The 18,565-nt window shown below is 54.7% G+C and overlaps 2 protein-coding genes across 7 annotated transcripts in view; both read right to left on the reverse strand.

The window, feature by feature from the left end:
- Positions 1 to 18,565, reverse strand: part of PRDM12 (PR/SET domain 12) — a 144,166-nt gene that overhangs the window by 50,145 nt on the left and 75,456 nt on the right. The window lies entirely within an intron of this gene.
- NEXN (nexilin F-actin binding protein) overlaps positions 1 to 18,565 on the reverse strand; it is a 42,904-nt gene that overhangs the window by 7,182 nt on the left and 17,157 nt on the right. For 2 of the 6 annotated variants that reach the window (XM_061571637.1, XM_061571640.1), the window contains exons 2-14: positions 13,475 to 13,668; positions 11,678 to 11,896; positions 10,227 to 10,311; positions 9,142 to 9,290; positions 8,257 to 8,475; positions 6,557 to 6,751; positions 5,656 to 5,790; positions 5,388 to 5,468; positions 4,951 to 5,157; positions 4,337 to 4,543; positions 2,582 to 2,803; positions 1,067 to 1,249; positions 4 to 132 (exon numbers count right to left, since the gene is read on the reverse strand). In XM_061571637.1, coding sequence (XP_061427621.1) covers positions 4 to 132; positions 1,067 to 1,249; positions 2,582 to 2,803; positions 4,337 to 4,543; positions 4,951 to 5,157; positions 5,388 to 5,468; positions 5,656 to 5,790; positions 6,557 to 6,751; positions 8,257 to 8,475; positions 9,142 to 9,290; positions 10,227 to 10,311; positions 11,678 to 11,896; positions 13,475 to 13,501 — 2,058 coding nt within the window. In that variant the 5' untranslated portion in view covers positions 13,502 to 13,668. Of the gene's footprint in view, positions 1 to 3; positions 133 to 1,066; positions 1,250 to 2,581; positions 2,804 to 4,336; positions 4,544 to 4,950; positions 5,158 to 5,387; positions 5,469 to 5,655; positions 5,791 to 6,556; positions 6,752 to 8,256; positions 8,476 to 9,141; positions 9,291 to 10,226; positions 10,312 to 11,677; positions 11,897 to 13,474; positions 13,669 to 15,324; positions 15,598 to 18,565 lie in introns of those variants that run through there. The other 4 variants (XM_061571641.1, XM_061571636.1, XM_061571642.1 and 1 more) reach the window with 4 other exon arrangements.

Here is an 18,565-nt window from a genome sequence, read left to right on the forward strand (position 1 = left end):
CACCTGTGTGTTCTTGAGGGGTCGCTTGAACCAGGGGGCCCCGGAGCGAGTCAGCTCGTCGTCGTCGTCCACCACCGGCCCGTTGAGGCCCAGTCCGTTCGGGGTCCCGTCCTCCTCCTCGCCTTCTTTCGGCTGCGGGCAAACGCAAGAATTTAGAGGCTAAGAAAAAAAACACGCGTGATAGAAATAAAGTGAGGCAAAGTTCCACTTGAGACAGTAAATCTGGCTGTGACGGTCCCACCTGATGACGGAGACTTGTGTTGCCTCCTACACGTCGTGATTTATTATTTTATTTCTATTATTATTTCTATTATTTGTATTATTAATTTTTTACCTACGTCACGAAAGCTTCAAATCTAAAACGGATGTGTGTACTTCGCGAAAAAAAAATAATTCGTCAATAATGACGTGCTATGAAGAAGGGCCATTTCCCGAAACGTCGCCTATATAACTAAAGCCATATATATTTTCCCCCACACACGGACACGTGCAATGTTATTGACGGATGTTGTGTGGGTGCCACAGCAGTGAGATGTTAACTACCTCGACTGGTAACACAGGAGGTCTTGGGTTAGATCCCGACCCTGATGCCTGTTGCATATTTGGAGTTTGCGTGTCTCTCTCCCTGTGGTCGTGTAGACTTTTCAACGTCACGCGATCAGAGTTTGTGGCTACTGCTGTACATCTCCACGTGATGATGATGAGCCACTTTCGTTGACCTATAATTTGTGATTGCCAGGCCGCTTCTGAAAAAGAGCTACCCAGCTCAGAGAAGCCTTACCTGGTACAGGTAGGAACAACAGGTTCCACACTGCCCACCAGGGATTATTTGTCTGTCTGTCGTGCATATGTGTATGTCGTGCACGAATGCGCTGTCCAACCAAGTTCCTACCTGCCCACTCCGAAGGAACGTATTCAAATAAAAATAGTCAAAAGTAAAACAGCAATCCGCTCTCACTCAGCCGCATAAATAAGTCTGCACTACGACACCTTAGCCACCTTGCCTCTGGCAAAAGAGCTATCAGGGCCACCCACCCCCCACGCCCCCCACCCCCGCGGTACGAACCGACAGTGACGCCGCGTCGATCTCCTGCTGCTCGAAGCGCATGCGCTGCATCTTCTGCTCGTCCACCCTGCGGCGAGCCTCCTCCTCCCGCGCGAGCGCCATCTCGGCGAAGCGAGCCTTCATGTCGGCGCGGCGAGCGCATGGCGCCTCCACCGTCCGCACCGGGTAAGACATCTCCTCCTCCTGGGTGGGCGGGCGGCGAATGAACGCGGTATCCCGGTTATGCGATGCGTTGTCGTCGAAAGTCGTCGTGTTTATGATTGCCGCGCTCGTTTGCCCGTGAAGGCCTCGCAGGAGCCTCTCCTTCGCGACTCTCCTTCGCAGTGGAGCGGACGACGATCGCGGCGCCGTGGGTGCCAAACGCCACGAGCGACCGAATGGGCGAGGAAGCGGACGAGCAGGCGAGCGGGCGAGCGAACGAGCGGATAGGTTGGCGAGCAGGCGAGTCAAAGAGCTGCCGAGTTACGGAACAAACGGTCGACCGATCGAGCAAGCGTGCGAGTGAGCGAGCGCGAGAATGAATGAGCTAGCGAGAGAGTGAATGAGCGAGCGAGCGAGCTTAATGGCTAGGCGAGCAGGCGAGTCAATGAGTTGGGGAACATACGATCGAGCGTGCGAACGAGCAAGGTTTTGACGCAAGCGTGTCAGCGGGTCAATGAACTAGAGAGCGAGCGTGCGAGTGAATGAGCGAGTGAGTGGGCTTAATAGGTGGGCGAGCGAGTGAGTCAAGCAGCTACTGAGAGAAGACAAACGAGTGAGCGAGGGAGCAAGCGAACGTGCCACAGGTTCGGAGAAGCGCTGTCATCGGGTCGGCGAACTAACGAGCAGCAACGAAAGCGAGCGAGGGAGCGAGCGAGGGAGCGAGGGAGCGAGCGAGGGAGCGAGGGAGCGAGCGAGGGAGCGAGGGAGCGAGCGAGGGAGCGAGGGAGCGAGCGAGGGAGCGAGGGAGCGAGGGAGCGAGGGAGCGAGGGAGGGAGCGAGGGAGCGAGCGAGCGAGGGAGCGAGGGAGCAAGCGAACGTGCCACAGGTTCGGCTCAAGCGCTGTCATCGGGTCGGCGAACTAACGAGTGAGCTCGAGAGCGAGGGAGAGAGGGAGCGAGGGAGGGAGGGAGCGAGCGAGGGAGCGAGGGAGCGAGCGAGGGAGCGAGGGAGCGAGCGAGGGAGCGAGGGAGCGAGCGAGGGAGCGAGGGAGCGAGGGAGCGAGCGAGGGAGGGAGCGAGGGAGCGAGCGAGCGAGGGAGCGAGGGAGCAAGCGAACGTGTCACAGGTTCGGCTCAAGCGCTGTCATCGGGTCGGCGAACTAACGAGTGAGCTCGAGAGCGAGGGAGGGAGGGAGCGAGCGAGGGAGGGAGCGAGCGAGGGAGCGAGCGAGCGAGGGAGGGAGGGAGGGAGGGAGCGAGCGAGCGAGCGAGCGAGGGAGGGAGGGAGCGAGCGAGCGAGCGAGGGAGAGAGGGAGCGAGGGAGAGAGGGAGCGAGCGAGGGAGGGAGCGAGCGAGCGAGCGAGCGGCCTTCGCACCAGCGTGAAGTCCTGTGCCTCCAGGTCATGCCGCTCCTGCTCCAGGGCCTGCCGGCGCGCGCGCTCCTCGGCGATCTTGCGCCGGATCTCCTCGCCCGAGAGCTGCTCCATCTGCTCGAACTTGGACTTGAGGCTCTTGGCCTTGATGGTGCCCGTCCTCTTGAGGGTCTTGATCTCCTCGTACTCCTTGCTCACCGTCTCCGAGCTCTCATTCACCTCGTCCTGAAGGCCACGCGCAGGGGGGGACGGCTCGATTAACGAGACGTTGAATTTACCTTCACCGCTCCCCCCCCCCCCCCCGCCCCCACCCCGTCGTCGCTCTCATGCGACTCCCGATGTCAGAATCAGGATCAGGATACAGAATTATAGTGGAGGAATCCGATGACCTGTGAAGCTCTTTTTCACCGATGTAACCAACAGGGGCAGGTCAAAGGTCACCAAAAAACTTAAAAATATAAATACACGGAGTGCAATGTAAATGAAAGGTATACAAATCACTAAAACAATCTACAAACAAAACGACTTATTGTTTTCTTACCCAGGTAAAGCCCACTGAGGTATTCACTTATTTTTCAGAAGCGACCTTGCCACAAGATGATTGGTCAACAAAGTGGCTTTTAACGTGGAAATTTACATCAACAAACGACTCTAAATTATCTCAATGCGCGTTTCCAAATGTGGAGAGAAAAACCGGAGAAAAAATCCGCGCCGCCACGGGGAGACAGAGACACAAACTCGAAATTTCCAGGCGTCAGGGTTGGCATCGAAACAAACGACCTCCGGCATACTAGGCGAGGGAGTTAACATCTCGCCACCGCGTCCCACTCTTGCACGCGGTTAGCTGCTGTTAGCTGCTGTACGTTGAACTTCTTTCGCACCGTACATAGCCACCTGCGCTAATCGCACGTGCGGGTAGGGGGGGGAAGGACCACATGAGCATTCACGTTCCCGACACGAGTTTCATCGTCCGTGGCCGACGCCGGCGACGGGCGGCATATCCGAACCGGTCCCGGCACAAACCTCCACTCTCCGTTCACACCAACCCCCGCGGCGCTGACCGGCGCAGCGAAGTACGGTCGAACGTCCCCACACGGTTTGTGCCCTGGATGCGGAGAATCGGTGCAAGAATCGCCGGCCTTCCTCCCCACCCCCCGCCCCCGATGTTCCCGTGATCGCGTGGATTTTTCTTCGGGCCCTCCAGCTTTTACCTCCACATTTAGGATCAACGTCACTTGTTTGGCCACTGCTATAAATTGCGCCTTTTGGCGTCATCTGGTCCAACACCATGTGAGATTAGGCTCTAAGAAAAGCTGTCTCGGGTGTGGACCAATCAATTTCAAGAACAGTGCATATCATTATCAGAGTTGTGTTTTTTGTTTGCATTCCGACCGCAGGTATTGTGGTCAATGCAAACATGACTCATTGTAAAAAAGGTGTCAGTTTTGTTGCCACATAAAAGGGTAAATAAAACAATTATCATATTTTGCTACTGGCAAAGGAGGTTCCAATGGTGACGATAAGCCACTTCGTAGCGCTACCCATTTGCGATTGTGAAAAAGAGCTGCGCAAGCCTCGCCAAGTCTCAGGTCTCGTTTTCAAGAGGGTCCCCCTGCTCCACCGGGGGATCTCCGATTTGCCGCTGCACGTGGGAGAGAAACCCCGGAGTGCGAGGGCCATCTCTCTCGCAAAAGGAGGGTGGACAAACTCAAAAGGTCTTTTTGTTTTACAGAAACGAAACTCCAGAGGACGACCCACCGGCTCCATGTGCTGCTTCTCCTCTTCCATGGCCCTCTTCTCCTCCTCCAGCTTGACGCGGCGGTCCTCGTCGTGCCGCCTCGCCTCCTCCTCGTGCTTGAGCCGCAGCAGCTCCTCGAAGTTGATCTCCAGCCGCCCCGGCCCCAGCGAGTCGCTCGAGCCGCTCGCGCCGCGCCGCAGCTCCTGGGCGTCTTCATCGTCCGGCGCCTGGAGCGCAACACAGCGTGTGACAACAACGTCACGGTCGTCACGGTCGCCGTGGACACGGTCGCCGCGGACACGGTCGCCGCGGACACGGTCGCCGTGACCACGGTCGCCGCGGACACGGTCGCCGTGACCACGGTCGCCGTGGACACGGTCGCCGCGGTTACGGTCGCCGCGGTCACGGTCGCCGCGGACAAGGTCGCCGCGGTCACGGTCGCTGTGGTCACGGTCGCCGTGGTGACAGTCATGGTCATCGTCTTCGTCACGGTCGCCACCGTCACGGTCCTCCTGCTAACATCGCTGCCGATACGTCGACTGCTGCTGCTGCCACCCCGCTCCCACCCTCGTCACCCCCCCCCCCACCTCACCTGTGCCCCCCCACCTCACCTGTGCCCCCCCCCCCACCTCACCATGCTGCGCCGGGCCTCGACGAAGCTCCTCTTCTCCTCGTCCAGACGGCGGCGCGCCTCCTCCTCGGCCTTGCGCGTCTCCTCCTCCTGGCGCCGCCGCTCGAGCTCCTCGAAGCTCAGCTTCAGCTTGCCGGGCAGCGCCTCGTCGCTGGCGCTCCCCGCGGGCGACGCGCTGCCCTCGCGATCCTCCCCCTCGCACTGCAGCGCCTGCACGGAGCGAGAGAGAGAGGGAGACATGGCGCGTGCGTGCGAGCGTTGCGGGCGTCCGTTAGAACTTCTTTCGCACCGTACGTAGCCGAACGTGTTACTCGACTGTCGGGAGAACACGCAAATGTACAGCGGGCTCCGGGTGGGGGGGGGGGGGAGTTAACATCTCATCGCCCGTGTGCTGCCCCCCCCGCGCGTGGTTCCCGTTGTGCCGCGTGGCCACGTCTCACCATGCTCCGGCGTGCCTCCAGCAGGGAGCGCTTCTCCTCTTCCAGTCGCTCGCGAGCCTCCTCCAGCTTCCGCCGCTCCTCCTGAACAACAACAACAACAACAACAACGGAGAAGAAGAATCACGCACACGCATGGATTACGGCCACGCACGAAAATCCTGCGCCATTGGAAGCGCGAGCCATCGATACGTTGCTATTAATTATTACCCCTATTATTAATTAGCCCATTACAAAGGGGGCGGGGGGAGGGGGGAGGGGGGAGAGGCACCTGCTGGCGATGTCGTTCCACCTCCTCGAAGCTCAGCCGCAGCTTGCCCGGCCGCAGCTCCGACGAGGCCTCCGACGAGACGCTCTCCACCTCGTCGCCGTCGTCGTCGAGGAAGCTGTCGCCTCCTTCTCCCTGCTGGGGGGGGGGGGACCGGGGGGGGGGCAGGGGGGGGCAGGGGGGGGCGAGCGGGGGGGGGACACCGCGCCGATGTTCGCTTAGTCGGCTGCACAGCTAGAGGGGGCCTGGGCTGGATTCCTGACTCGGGTGCCCATGCTGTGTGGAGCTGTCCCCCCCCCCACACCACCCCCCCCCCCGTTCTGCACAGTGTGTGAGTGAGTGGGGTTTGTATGTTCTCGCTCATTAGTTGAGATCACTAGCCCCCCCCACCCTCCCTCCCCGGGAATGAGGAGTGTGGGGTATAGGGAGAGGAGGGGCGGCGAGATGTTAACTACCTCGCCTGGTATTCGGGAGGTCGCGAGTTCGATCCCGACCCTGACACCTACTTTATATTTGGAGATTGCGTGTCTCTCTCTCATCATCATCATCACGGTGGCTAGGAGATGTTAACCACCTCGCCTGGTATTCGGGAGGTCGTGGGTACGATCCCGACCCTGACGCCTGCTGTACATTGAGTTTGCGGTGTCTCCTTCTCCCCGTGGATTTTTTTCGGGTCCATCGTGTTTTCCCCTCCACATTGAGAATACATGCGCATTTAGAGTATTTCGCGGATATAAATATCCACGTGAGCGATCGTTTGTGGCCACGTCGCTTCTGAAAAAGAGTTACACATCAGCTCGGTGTGGGGGCAGCGGCGGGGAGGGGCGGGGGGGGAGCCTTTCCCTGGTAAAAATACCAAATGGTAAACAAGATCAAGTGCAGCGGCGGTGGTGGGCGGCTGCACCTCGTGCTTCCTGGCCTCCAGGTACGCTCGCCGCTCCTCGTCGAGGCGCCGCCGCGCCTCCTCCTCCGTGCGCCGCCGCTCTTCCTCGCGGCGCTGGCGCTCCAGCTCCTCGAAGCTCAGCTGCAGCTTGCCCGGCACCGCCAGCGCCGGCTTCTCCGCTTGCGCCCTCGCGGTCGCCTCCTCCTCCTCCTCGTCCTACGCGGCCGGGTGCGCGGCGAACGGTTAACAGCGGCGGGCGCCGTCGGCAGTTCACGCGCGCGAACGCCGTTGGTTTACGCGGCAATTTCTAATTTTTAAATTTTAATTTGTGGTCGTGCTAAGACGTTTTTTTTTTTCAAACATCGATTCTCGTCCACGCCACATTTTCGGCGCCAGTTTCTAATTTGCCCGGTCGAGCTCGCCTATCTTGGTCACGGGCCCTTTCGGCTCCGTCGCATCGGCGGCCCGGGTCACTACCACAAAAAAATGTTGACGACCTCCGTCCTGGTCCTCTCCCAGTTCCCACCTGGTCGCACGGAAATCGACTTTGATGCCGACCTGGGCAGGAGCATTACACACGAAGATGCCTCCCCCCCCGCTGGGGGCAAGTGCTGCGAGCGAGCAGAACCACCTACGTAGGCCGGCACGGCGCACGTGGAGCGGAGTGGGATGGCCAGCACCACGCCAGGCCACCTTCATATAGAGAGCAGTCATTCGTGATAATTGCATCCCACAATGCTGTACATTAATTATATATAAGGGCCAAAGCTTATTATTTATAGAAAAAAAATCAAGTGAAATTCCTCAATTTTGAAATGAACAAACAAATCAGTAATTGGCACCAAAACAAACGAAGCACAAACAACAACAAATCCGATCACAACAAACACATGAGTCCATTGAGTCTCAACATGCCAGGCCACAATCGCAACTTCTAACACTCAAGCCGGGGACAACCTTCACGGGCGGGGGCCGTGGGGGAGTCACGGCCAAACGAGTTACGACGACTTGACACCAATCAGTCGAATGTCCAAAACGCGCTTTCCAATTTCTAAGCGTATGCCCGGATGAATACAAAATTAACCCGTAAAAACAAAGTTGTTCACTATAAATCCTTTATATGCGTGGCATCGGGGCGGCTAGAGTCCTCTCGTCCTCTGGCTTGAGATGGCTGCCACCTATGGGTCAGATGATTGTCTGGCAGCATTAAACAATTGGTAATTAAATATTTTAAAAAATTTCCCTAAACAGTGTAAAATTTTGGAAAAATGTTTTCACGAAAATGCATTGTCACGCACAACGAGTTTGTGTGCAAAATGTCAGCTCGATTGGATCACGGGAAGTGGCTTAAAAAACGACCGAAAGATTTGCACGGTCCTAAGCAAGCAAGCGAACTTAATATAAAGGATTTAAAAAGGCCTTTAGTTCGGATTTCAATCATACTGAGATGGAGCCTATTTGTCGGATGTGGAGTGGGAGAGTATACCGTATTGCCGAATGCACAAAGGCCATGCAAACTAAACTTTAAACTATTTTAATTGTACCAGCTAAGGCCGCACCCCGAGCTCTACAAACGTGACCCGGCCATCGCAAATTATAGCCCAACGAAGTGAAAGTCAACATCTCGCCAGCATGGCGCCCTGAGCGCATCGAGTGTGCGGACGAGGGAGCGAGCGAGCGAGCGAGCGAGGGGAGCGGAAGAGGAGGCGTGGGGCCGTCACCATGGCGAGGTACGAGCGGCGCTTGGACTCGCGGAACGAGCGGCGGTTCTCCTCGTAGCGCAACTTCTTCTCCTGCTCCTTCCTGCGCAGTGCCTCCTCCTCCTCGGCGCGCTTCAGGCTCTCGAAGTCGACGCTCAGCTTGCCCGGCGTCTTGTTCACTTCCGCCGCAGCCGCCGCCGGTGCCGCAGAGTCGGCATCGGCACCAACGCCGCCCTGCTCCTGCGCGGTGAGAGCGGTGACACGGAGCGAGAGCGGTGACACGCGGGGGGGGGGGGGGGGGGGGGGGTGAGGGGGGCGGGGGAGCCCAGCTCAACTCTAACCCCATGACCCCTAACCCCATGACTCCTAACCCCAACTCTAATTCCTGACCCCTGACCCTAACCCCAACTAGCCCCTGACCCTAACTCCCAACTCCAAACCCTGACCCTAATCCCAACTAGCCCCTGACCTTAACCCCAACTATAATCCCTAACCCCAACTCCAACCCCAACTCTAACCCCTGACCCTAACCCCCAGCTCCAAACCCTGACCCCAACCCCAATTGTTAACTACTTCAGCACACCGGCATGTTGGAACGCAAACCCACAACATTCACAACTCGAGTAGCTGCGACGATCACAACGACAACCACCTTCATCGGGCGACTTGCCAGAATTGTGAAGAACCAGCAGAACCAGAACCAGCAGCAGCAGAACCAGCAGCAGCAGAACCAGCAGCAGCAGCAGAAGCAGCAGCAGCAGCAGAACCACCAGCAGCAGCAGCAGAACCAGCAGCAGCAGAACCAGCAGCAGCAGAACTCCCCCGCTGCACTCCACCCCGCTAACCCCTAACCCCTAACCCTGGGATGGCAGGGGGGGGCGGGCGGGGGGTAGTCGTCACCCTGACCTCGGCGAGCTTCTTGGCGACCTCTTTCTGCATCTTCTTCTTCTCCATGATGTCCTGCTCGTGGCGGCGCCGCCGCTCCTCCTCCGCGCGCTTGCGCTCGTCCTCGGCGCGCGCCTTCTCCATCTCGGCGAACTTCCCCTTCACCGTGCCTGCGCGCGCCGGGTGTGGGGAGGGGGGGCGATTCTCTTCCGATTGATAATTGGTTTCTTACCCTTCCATCTGGCAACAAAACTGACGCATTTTTTACAAGGAGTCATAAAGGACTCTCTCTCAGAAGTCGATCTACGTTGTCCTTTATTGGGTTCGTAGAATCTCGTTGCCACGGCGTCCTCGCTCAGGCCCGCGACCCTCCCGACGTTCTCTCCACAGCGACTCGGCTGCCCCGATATGCAGTCTCCCTGCTGCTCCGATAGGCAGACTCCCTGCTGCTCCACATTGCAGCCACACCACTGCTCCGCTCTCTAGCGTCACTGCTGCCTCGTACACAGCTAGCCTCCCACAGCCGCTAGCTCTCTGCGTCTGACACCGATGGCTGACGGTGTCGACGTCTCCCACCGCGTGGCGTCCGCGCCACTCTCTCCGTCCTGCCCAGCGTGGTCTCCTCCTGTTTCACTCCGTCTCAACTCCCCTTTCCCCTTCCGGTTCTCCCCCTAAATCCTCTCTCCCACGTGACCCTAACTCCACCCACTTCCCACGTCACCCAGACTCCGCCCCCCCTCAATCCTTGCTCGCATTACACATGTTTGCATAGACCACAATACCTGCAGTCATAATGCAAACAAAAAACATAACTCTGATAATGTGCACTGTCCTTGAAGTTGATTGTTATGTTTTTCGTTTGCATTAGGACTGCAGGTATTGTGGTATATGCAAACATCACTCCTTGTAAAAAAGGTGTCAGTTTTGTTGCCAGATGGAAGCGTAAAAAAACAATTATATTTTTTACTGGCAAATGAGGTTCCAATGGTCTCTTCTGATTGTTTTCGGTTTTTGTCATTCGTGAGTGTCAACACGGGAGTCGGCGGGGGAGAGCCTCCCGTGAAATGTGGCGGCGGAGGGAGATCGCGGCGGCACGCGTCGCTCACCAGACAGCTTGGGGACGAACGTCTTCTTCACCTGCGCCGGCTTGGCCTCCTCCTCCTCGTCATCGGACGCGAGCAGCTGCTTCAGCTGCAACGGCGGCGGAGACAACGGCGGTGGTGACGGTGGTGACGATAACGGCGATGGGGACAACGATGATGGGGATGATGACGACGACGACGATGATTACGACGATAGCGACAATCATGATGACGTCGGTGGTGATGATGGTGACGGTGGTGACGATAACGGCGATGGGGACAACGATGATGGGGATGATGACGACGACGACGACGATGATTACGACGATAGCGACAATCATGATGACGTAGGTGGTGATGATGGTGACGATGGTGACGATAACGGCGATGGGGACAACGATGATGGGGACGATGACGACAATCATGATGACGACAGTGATGACGACGACAACGATCACATTGATGATGACAATGATGACGATGATGACGACGACAACGATAATAACACAAACGATGATGATAACGACGATTATGATGATAATGAGGATGACGACATGAAATATGTTCAGCGCAGTCATAACTGTCGGGCATCTGTCAACTCGTACACACACACGTACACGTATACACATACCCACACACACAAAGACAAAGATCCCCCGTGTAGCCTGACCAGACTGTAGGGGCAAGTGCTGTTAGCGAGTAGCAGCACCTATGAAGGACGGGACGGCACATGAGGGGGTGGGTGGCCAACACCACGCCCGGCCGCCTTTGTCTCCCCAGTGGCGATGTTTACACATTGTACCAGGTACTCATTTGAGACTGAGTCGACCTAGGGGAGGCCCAGGACCGGTTCAGATAATGGTCACTGGTGCTGGTGGATGTAAGCGAGAATCGAATCCGGGTCACCAGGTTCGTAGCGCAGCACACTAACCACTACACTACGGCTCCCCACACACCTACACACACACGCACACACCTACACACACACGCACCTACAACAAAGACAAAGATCCCCCGTATAACCTTAACCGACTGTTGGGGCAAGTGCTGTTAGCGAGCACCTATAAAAGCACGGTCACACGACGCACACACACACACACACCTACACACGAACACACACCTACACGACGCACACACACACCTACACATGATGCGCACACACCTACACACGCCTACACACGCACACACACCTACACACACCTACACGACGCACACACACGCCTACACGACGCACACACACGCCTACACGACGCACACACGCCTACACACGCACACTTACACACACGCCTACACACGCACACGCACACACGCACACACACACACCTACACACGCACACACACACCTACACACGCACACACACACACACCTACACACGCACACACACACACCTACACACACGCACGCACACACACCTACACACACGCACGCACACACACCTAGACACACACACCTACACACGCACACACGCAGGCACCTCCTGCTTGCGCCGGTTGAGCTCCTTCTCACGGCGGAACTGCTCGTTGCGCTTCTGCCGCTCGTCGTTGCAGCGGCGCCGCGAGCGCTCCTCCCTCACCTGCCGGTTCTGCTCGAAGCGGCTCACCACGTCGCCCTCGCCGCCGCCACCGTCGCTGCCCGTCGACAGCCGCGGGACGTACGTCCTCTGCACTGGCTTCCCCGTCGACGCCAGGATCCGCTGGGGGAGCGCGTCGGGGGAGCGCGGAAGGATGGGCGGATGAGCGGATAAATGGATGGATGGGATGGAGCGGATGGATGGGTTGGGATAGGATGGGATAATTGGGATGAGATGGATAGGATGGATGGGATGAGATATTATGGATGGGATGAGATAGGATGGGTGGATCGGTTGGATCAAATGTATGGGATGGGATGAGATAGGATGGATGGATCGGTTGGATCAAATGTATGGGATGGGATGGATGGGATGAGAGAGCATTGGAAGGAACAGGGAGGAATTTCGATAAGAATCGCCGCTGGCTTCCAAATTCTCAGCAAACAATAATATTATTAATATAAAATAATGACAATAATATGATTCTATTATAACATTACAATTTAGAACATAAAATATATGTTATTATTTAATCATATATTATTTAATAATAACCTATATTATTACGTTATTATTTAATAATAACATTATTTTATTAAAAAATTAAACGGCCAAGGTGCAGCCCCGCAATTGCTCGCTCAGAAGGGGGACACAACTCTCCAGGGAGTTCCACGGAGATCCCCTCGACCGGAAGGGGGTCCCTCCTTTGGCCTACTCTGCCACGCCGGCCAGCGAGAGCGGCCATCCCTTCCCAGACTCCCCGTGTGGCGCACGCATTCACACCGCTGGCTGGACCAGACGCGGCGAGCGGAGATTCAAGAAACGTATCAGGAGGCGGAGAACCCGAAAACGGCGAACTTGAGACTGCGACGACACTTAACCGCCGCTTCCGGCAAAGCGGCATCCTGAAGGTTCGCCAACAGTCGTAACCTCACGATCAACTACTCAACATTGGCCCTGGAATAAAAAAATTAACCCGTAAAAACAAAGTTTTTCAATATAAATACGTTATATGCGTGGCATCGGTTTTATTTTATTATTCATTTCTGTTTTTCTTGAGTAAGAGTTTCATTTTTATCACATTGGTATTTAAAATTAAATATGAAAACATTTTTTTCCTAAAAAGTGTAAAGTTATGGAAATTTTTTTTCACGAAAATAAATTGTCACGCACAACGAGTCTGTGTGCAAAATGTCAGCTCGATTGGATCGCAGGAAGTGGGTTAAAAAACGACCGAAAGATTTGCACGGTCGTAAGCGCGCAAGCAAGCAAGCAAGTGAACTTAATATAAAGGATTTAAAAAAACGATTCGAATGGCACCGTGTGCCCACCTGTGACAACTTGAGCTTTGATGATTGGCACTGTCGCTGGCTGGTTGGAGGCGGAGGTGGTGGTGGGGGTGGAGGGTTCAAATAAATAAATCGAAACGACAGGACACGAGGAAAGCCACTGCAGATGCTGTGCCAAGCGGCAATTTGCTTTGATCCTGGGCCACCGTCTCTGGCGGGCTTGGCGGCAGACGAAGCCATCGATTAATTTCATCCGCACTCGGATATCGTTGACTCGGGGGAAGGAAAAAAAAAAGAAAAAACGCTTCGTCGACGTTTTCGTCGCTCGTGTAATTTCGTTGACGAAACGAACGGCAAGCGTGGGTGGGTGTTGGGGAGGCGTGGGGGCGGGGGGGTGTTGGGGGGGGGTCACCTCTGCCTTGTGTGCAACTTCCGTCATGGTTGCGTCCACAAAATTCCCGACTCAGAGAGACGTGGCGGTGGCGACGACGGTGGCGACGGCGTCAGGGCTTGGAGAGATGTTCGTCTCGGTCGTCCGTCTTGCCAGCGACGAGATTCCCGCGAGAACGCGCCGGCACGGACGGTGGACGCACGCGGAAACGGACACTGGGACACGCAACGGACACACAAAGGACACGGCATCGCCGATTAGTGCGGTCGGCTACGTAAAACTCCAAATATACAGCCGGCGTCAGGGTTGGGATCGAACCCGCGACCGCCTGTATACCAGGCAAGGTAGTTAACATCTCGCCACCACGTCCCACTCTTGTATGCGGTTAGCTGCTGTACGTATGTTGAACTTCTTTCGCACCGTATGTAGCCACCTGCGCTAATCGCACGTGCGGGCGGGGGGGAAGGACAACAAACTAAACACACAAGTTGTTCTATCTCCATGCTCAGTTCTCCCTCTATGAGCTTCTATTCCATGCCACGTCTCATCCCTCGTCGTACCTCCCTATCCTTAGAAATCCATCAGCTTGCATAGACTCAAACTCAGATACTTTTACATGGCCCATAGACTTAGAGAGACTTGTAGATTCAGATACTCTTACATGGCCCATAGACTTACAGAGAAACTTGTAGATTCAGATACTCTTACATGGCCCATAGACTTACAGAGAGACTTGTAGATTCAGATACTCTTACATGGCCTATAGACTTACAGAGAAACTTGTAGATTCAGATACTCTTACATGGCCCATAGACTTACAGAGAAACTTGTAGATTCAGATACTCTTACATGGCCCATAGACTTACAGAGACACTTGTAGATTCAGATACTCTTACATGGCCCATAGACTTACAGAGAGACTTGTAGATTCAGATACTCTTAGATGGCCCATAGACTTACAGAGACACTTGTAGATTCAGATACTCTTACATGGCGCATAGACTTAGAGAAACTTGTAGATTCAGTTACTCTTACATGGCCCATAGACTCGCACATCTTCTAAGCCAGAAGCCACCACTATTGCATGGGGTGGGTCGGCTGTTTGGATATCCTCTCTCCAACAGTCGCATCCACCGTCCTCACATCTCACTCCATCGCATCTCCCCTTCCGTCTCCCCCCACCCGCATCTCCCATGTCTCCTCCTCCCTGTGTCCTGCACTTGTGGGCACTTCCACAGCACAGACGTGAGGGTTCCCAGGTTAATGATTTAAACTCACATTTCAAGTTAGCTGTAAACAAAAAATTAACTTTCAAGTAATTTGTTTAATCTTCAATTGAAGGTTAATTTTTGAAACCGAGACCCAAAAGTGGGCTAAAACCCAACACAAAACCTGTGACAAGAGACTGCAAGGATTTAAAACTCCAACAAATGACTGCCGAGCGAGATTCTGCCGAAACATTTTGACAGAATCTGCTAATAAGTGAACGTAAGTGGGACAAATGTTCAATTACGACAGGCCACTGCACCAACCAAACCTCTCGACCTCTTCTGACAGGCGATCCGTAGCGAGTGCCCGACGTTTCAAACCTCCTCGCGAGAGGTTCGTCGAGAGAATAAAATTGCGAATCTCGTCCCGCCGAGCGGCGAGAAACGGAAACAAGACGGGCGAGGTCGAGCGGCGAGCGATTCCGTCCAAAAATAAACCGCGCAACCGTTTTAGACGAGGCCATCGCGGCCGAAACACGCACAAAAAAGTACAAATCTTCTGCCGAGCCACAGCGAGTTTTACAACGGCAAACAATCCCAGCAAAAAATAAACGCAGACTCTAATCGTCCGACACCCGCCCTGCAAAGTCGGACGAGACGAACCTTCAAGACAACCTTGCTCCCCCGCCGACCAGGTCGACACAGCTCCTCTCTAGCCAAGCCCCAACTTGTCCTCAAAAAGATCTCCTCGCGGACGCAGTTAACCCCCTTATGACAACATACCCGACGATCAGCAACGATGGGGCACCGCCGGCGGTCCAGGGAGCTGCTGCTGCCACCGCCACTGCCACCGTTGTCCTTGTCGTCGGCGCAGAGGGGGGCCCGTTCGTGGTCGCGTGCGTGAGTGCCGGCGGGTGGTGTATTTCAGCTGACCGACCGCATGGCTCTGGAATGCCTCCGTGGGTCCAGCTAAAAATACATTCGGCCAAAGTTGCTTGGGGCCCCGCTGGCGCTGCCGCTACCGTCGGTCCGGGGGAGGAGGTGGGGACGTGGGGCGGTGGGGGTGGGGGGGGCAGTGATCGCCGGAGACGGAGGGCGCTAGGTGCGGCGTGGGCCACGTAAGATCCACGAATAGGAAGAGGAGTAATTCCCCTGCCCACCACCGCTGCCCGTTGTAAACACCCTCGCGCCAGACGCTAAGGGCGCAGCCCCGAAACTGGTTGACCCCCGCCGCTGCTGGCAGATGCCCCCCCCCACCACCCCCCTCCCCCCACCACCCCCTCCCCTCCCCCTAGTGGAGGCATAAACATAACGGTCAGACTAAATCTTGACTTAAAGCTTTCGTGACTGCAGGAATTCATATTCTTTGGGTAGTTCGGTAAAGTCACGTAGATAGGTTCAAAGAAAAGAACACCCCCATTTCCTGATGACGGCTTGTGTTGCGATCGAAACGTCGTAGTTATTTTGTTATTTTGTTATTTTCTTTGAACCTATCTACGCGACTTTACCGAAAGACCCAAAGAATAGGTCAGACTAAACACAAAGAATCCTAAATGGAATCTCGGCCTGGCTCTACGAGCCTCAGATATTAACTCGAAAGCACCAATATGAACACACAGTTGCCTTGGTCTGGTACCAGTGAGCCACAGCTGTTGAAACTGAACCCGACTACATTTTTGGCCTACTCTTCCACAATGACCATACAACCACACTGGACCCTGCCACACGTGACCTGATGATCGACTAACCGTCCGTGCTGCTGCTGGTGGTGGTGGTGAAGCTATGGACACTGCCGGGTGGATGGAGGGCGACACGTGGGAAACGTGGGGGGGGAGGGGGATTTAATAAACTCGCCACTGTTGCCTCTATCCGCTGCACCAGGAGATCGTATCGAGTGCTACGCTGTCCGTCACACCGCTCGCCATGGCAGCGTGAGAGCTATAGGCACTAGTAGATGTTACCTACCTCGCCTGGTATGCAGGAGGTTGAGGGTTCAACCCCGATCCAGACCCTGACGCCTGCTGTATATTTGGAGTTTGCGTGTCTCTCTCTCTCATCATCATCACGGTGGCTAGGAGATGTTACCTACCTCGCCTGGTATGCAGGAGGTTGAGTGTTCAACCTCGATCCAGACCCTGACTGACGCCTGCTGTATATTTGGAGTTTGCGTGTCACTCTCTCTCTCATCATCATCACGGTGGCTAGGAGATGTTACCTACCTCGCCTGGTATGCAGGAGGTTGAGTGTTCAACCTCGATCCAGACCCTGACTGACGCCTGCTGTATATTTGGAGTTTGCGTGTCACTCTCTCTCTCTCATCATCATCACGGTGGCTAGGAGATGTTAACTACCTCGCCTGATATGCAGGAGGTTGAGTGTTCAACCTCGATCCAGACCCTGACGCTTGCTGTATATTTGGAGTTTGCGTGTCACTCTCTCTCTCACCATCATCACGGTGGCTAGGAGATGTTAACTACCTCGCCTGGTGTGCAGGAGGTCGTGGGATCGATCCCGACCCTGACGCCTGCTGTATATTTGGATGTCTGCGTGTCTCTCCACGTGGTCGCGTGGATTTTTCTCTGGCTCCTCCGGTTTTCCCCTCCACATTTAGAATCGACATCATGCGTTCAGAACATTTGGCTGCTATACATTTCCACGTGTTGATGATGATGATGAGGATAATAAGCCCACGTCGTTGTGAGTAACATAGTTCAGTGGGTCCTTACCTGGTAATTATAAAAAAACTAAAATCGAATATTAATACATTAAGGGCCCTGAAAAGTGACTGAGGTTTGTTTATTCAAGGGAGAGGAGTGGAAGGAGTGTGGGGGGGGGGGCACAGTGGTGAGAGCAAATGTTAAGCGAGGGGCTTCCAGAGTTTTCCTCAAGGGAAGACGAGCAAAAAGGCACCAGGGTAAATAAGCTAAAGAAAGAACAGTAATTAAACATCGCTTACACTGAACTCTCAATTGTGCAGGAGACTTGGTTTGGCGCCATGAGACTTCCATAGACATTAAATCTGAACGCTGCGAATCTCAAGGGACCCCTTAGTCTGCCTCTTATGAGCCTTAGATATTCACACTTAACACCTGTGAATCCAACATGAGCTTTAGTCTGACTCTATGAGCCTTAGATATTCACACTTAACACCGTGACTCCTGCAGGAGCTTTAGTCTGGCTCTATGAGCCTTAGATATTCACACTTAACACCGTGAATGCTGCAGGAGCTTTAGTCTGGTTCTATGAGCCTTAGATATTCACACTTAACACCGTGACTCCTGCAGGAGCTTTAGTCTGGCTCTATGAGCCTTAGATATTCACACTTAACACCGTGAATCCTGCAGGAGCTTTAGTCTGGCTCTATGAGCCTTAGATATTCACACTTAACACCGTGAATCCTGCAGGAGCTTTAGTCTGGCTCTATGAGCCTTAGATATTCACATTTAACACCGTGAATCCTGTAGAAGCTTTAGTCTGGCTCTATGAGCCTTAGATATTCACACTTAACATCGTGAATCCTGCAGGAGCTTTAGTCTGGCTCTATGAGCCTTAGATATTCACACTTAACACCGTGAATCCTGCAGGAGCTTTAGTCTGGCTCTATGAGCCTTAGATATTCACACTTAACACCGTGAATCCTGTAGGAGCTTTAGTCTGGCTCTATGAGCCTTAGATATTCACACTTAACATCGTGAATCCTGCAGGAGCTTTAGTCTGGCTCTATGAGCCTTAGATATTCACACTTAACACTGTGAATCCTGCAGGAGCTTTAGTCTGGCTCTATGAGCCTTAGATATTCACACAACACCGTGAATCCTGTAGGAGCTTTAGTCTGGCTCTATGAGCCTTAGATATTCACACATAACACTGTGAATCCTGCAGGAGCTTTAGTCTGGCTCTATGA

This window comes from Lethenteron reissneri, chromosome 48 (genome assembly GCF_015708825.2).
Source record: "Lethenteron reissneri isolate LAM-NWPU_2019-01 chromosome 48, ASM1570882v1, whole genome shotgun sequence".
Classification (NCBI taxonomy): Eukaryota; Metazoa; Chordata; class Hyperoartia; order Petromyzontiformes; family Petromyzontidae; genus Lethenteron; species Lethenteron reissneri.